Source organism: Sinocyclocheilus grahami, unplaced genomic scaffold, assembly GCF_001515645.1.
Source record: "Sinocyclocheilus grahami isolate Dianchi unplaced genomic scaffold, SAMN03320097.WGS_v1.1 scaffold775.1, whole genome shotgun sequence".
Classification (NCBI taxonomy): domain Eukaryota; kingdom Metazoa; phylum Chordata; class Actinopteri; order Cypriniformes; family Cyprinidae; genus Sinocyclocheilus; species Sinocyclocheilus grahami.
This window is the reverse complement of record NW_015505954.1, coordinates 161,401-163,060: the sequence shown is the minus strand read 5'-3', so window position 1 is coordinate 163,060 and position 1,660 is coordinate 161,401. Positions and strand designations below refer to the sequence as shown.

Below are 1,660 nucleotides of genomic sequence, written 5' to 3'. Positions count from 1 at the left end.
TGAACAGATGATCAAATGATGATGAACACCTCTTTCATTTGACGACTGCTGTGCTGGAGAATGCTTACAGTGATTCTGAAAAAAAACTAAACAAATTGCAAATAGCAGAGATTTAATTCAGAATCAAAAAGTTAAACTGGTTCAATTTCATTTCAGCAGTGCTAAAATAATACTAATAATTATAGTATTAATAATAAGGAGAAGAAGAATGTTTTAAAATAAGAGTATGCAAAAATACGGTGATAATATACGGTCTATGTAATCTTTGTATAAAACAATTTTTGTAATTTTTTTTTTCTTTCTTTTTTTTCATCCATCTGTCAATTTTCCAAACTGTTTGTGGGAATGAAAAAGCAGGGCTATTTTATTTTATTTCATTTTATTGCAATTGCAAGATGAAAATGTTGCAATAATTTGCAAAATGCCACGTGTTGGATATTTTTATATCGAATGTATTGACATACATTATATTAGATATACACATTATATATAACCATAAAATACATTTGTCATTTGTGTGTTCAAAAGTGTCCAAAGTGTTTTAGAGGCCACTGTATAAAATACACGTGACAACTTGCCCCAATAACAATCCCTCAACCTTACTTTTATAAATATAGATTTACATTTTTTTAAAGAGTTTTTATGCTCTTATGTCCACCAAAGCTGCATTAATTTGATCAAAAAGACAGTAAAATTATTAATATTGTAAAATAGTGTCATACTTTAAAATGACTGCTTTATTTTTTAAATATTTTAAAATGTAATTATTCCTCTGATGGCAAATTTCAAATCTCCGTTCCAACTTTTCAGTTGTCCTTCATTATTTAATTAACCCTTGTTTCATTGTGCTAAATGATTGTGTGTGAAATGCTTTTATAATTAAACATTATTATAATTGTAGACCGTTTTGAACTAGGTGTTTGAAACCAACAAAACCACAAGTATAAAAAAGTACTAAGTACCACAAGTATCATGCAATTAGACTTTTGACTTGAAATCTGAGATACAGCCCAGAGTGACAGAAAATGATTACGCAACTTCTGGTCTGTACAGTTGAATGATTGCAAAAATGGTTGCAATGATTGAAGTTTAATATCTTTTGAAAATCTCTGATAAATCAAGCAACTTTTAGTCCAACTAGTTGTCCATATTTATCCAACGGGACTATTTTTATTTCAAAGCATAACTGTGTTTGTACACATAGGGTGGAGAGAACACAGCATTGCAGTAAATCACCAGTTTTACAATATTCGTTAGGTCTGCCTGTTGCACAGCAGTGACATTCTTTTAATAACTTTCCAACAAGGAAGGTATTTTGATGCGAGACTATTTTCAGCTTATTGTTTCCTTGTGAACCATGAGGGAAGGTGAGTGTAGAGCGTCCGGGGCTCGAGTATCGTGAAACTGGTCGGGCAGGTAGATACGACACTGGAATTCCTCCGCTGAGACTAAAAGAGGGAGGATAAGAGGGCAGTCCTAACTATGTCTTGAAAAGCAGGTCAGAAATAGAAAAGAGGGTCTCATTTTTCCTTTGGGACTGTAGAGACAGGTTGAAATCCCGCCCACCCTAATACATAGACACTTTGGTTCTAACCATAGTCCTCACTCCTGTGTTTAATGGCAGACAATGACACGGTAAGACAGAACTAAACTTTTTATA

The 1,660-nt window shown here is 32.7% G+C and overlaps 1 protein-coding gene across 1 annotated transcript in view; it reads left to right on the top strand.

The window, feature by feature from the left end:
- The first annotated feature begins 1,544 nt into the window (after window positions 1-1,544).
- Window positions 1,545-1,660, top strand: part of tmprss13a (transmembrane serine protease 13a) — a 10,239-nt gene continuing 10,123 nt past the window's right edge. Inside the window, exon 1 of the mRNA XM_016245943.1 lies at window positions 1,545-1,635. Coding sequence (XP_016101429.1) covers window positions 1,618-1,635 — 18 coding nt within the window. The 5' untranslated portion in view covers window positions 1,545-1,617. The remainder of the gene's footprint in view (window positions 1,636-1,660) is intronic.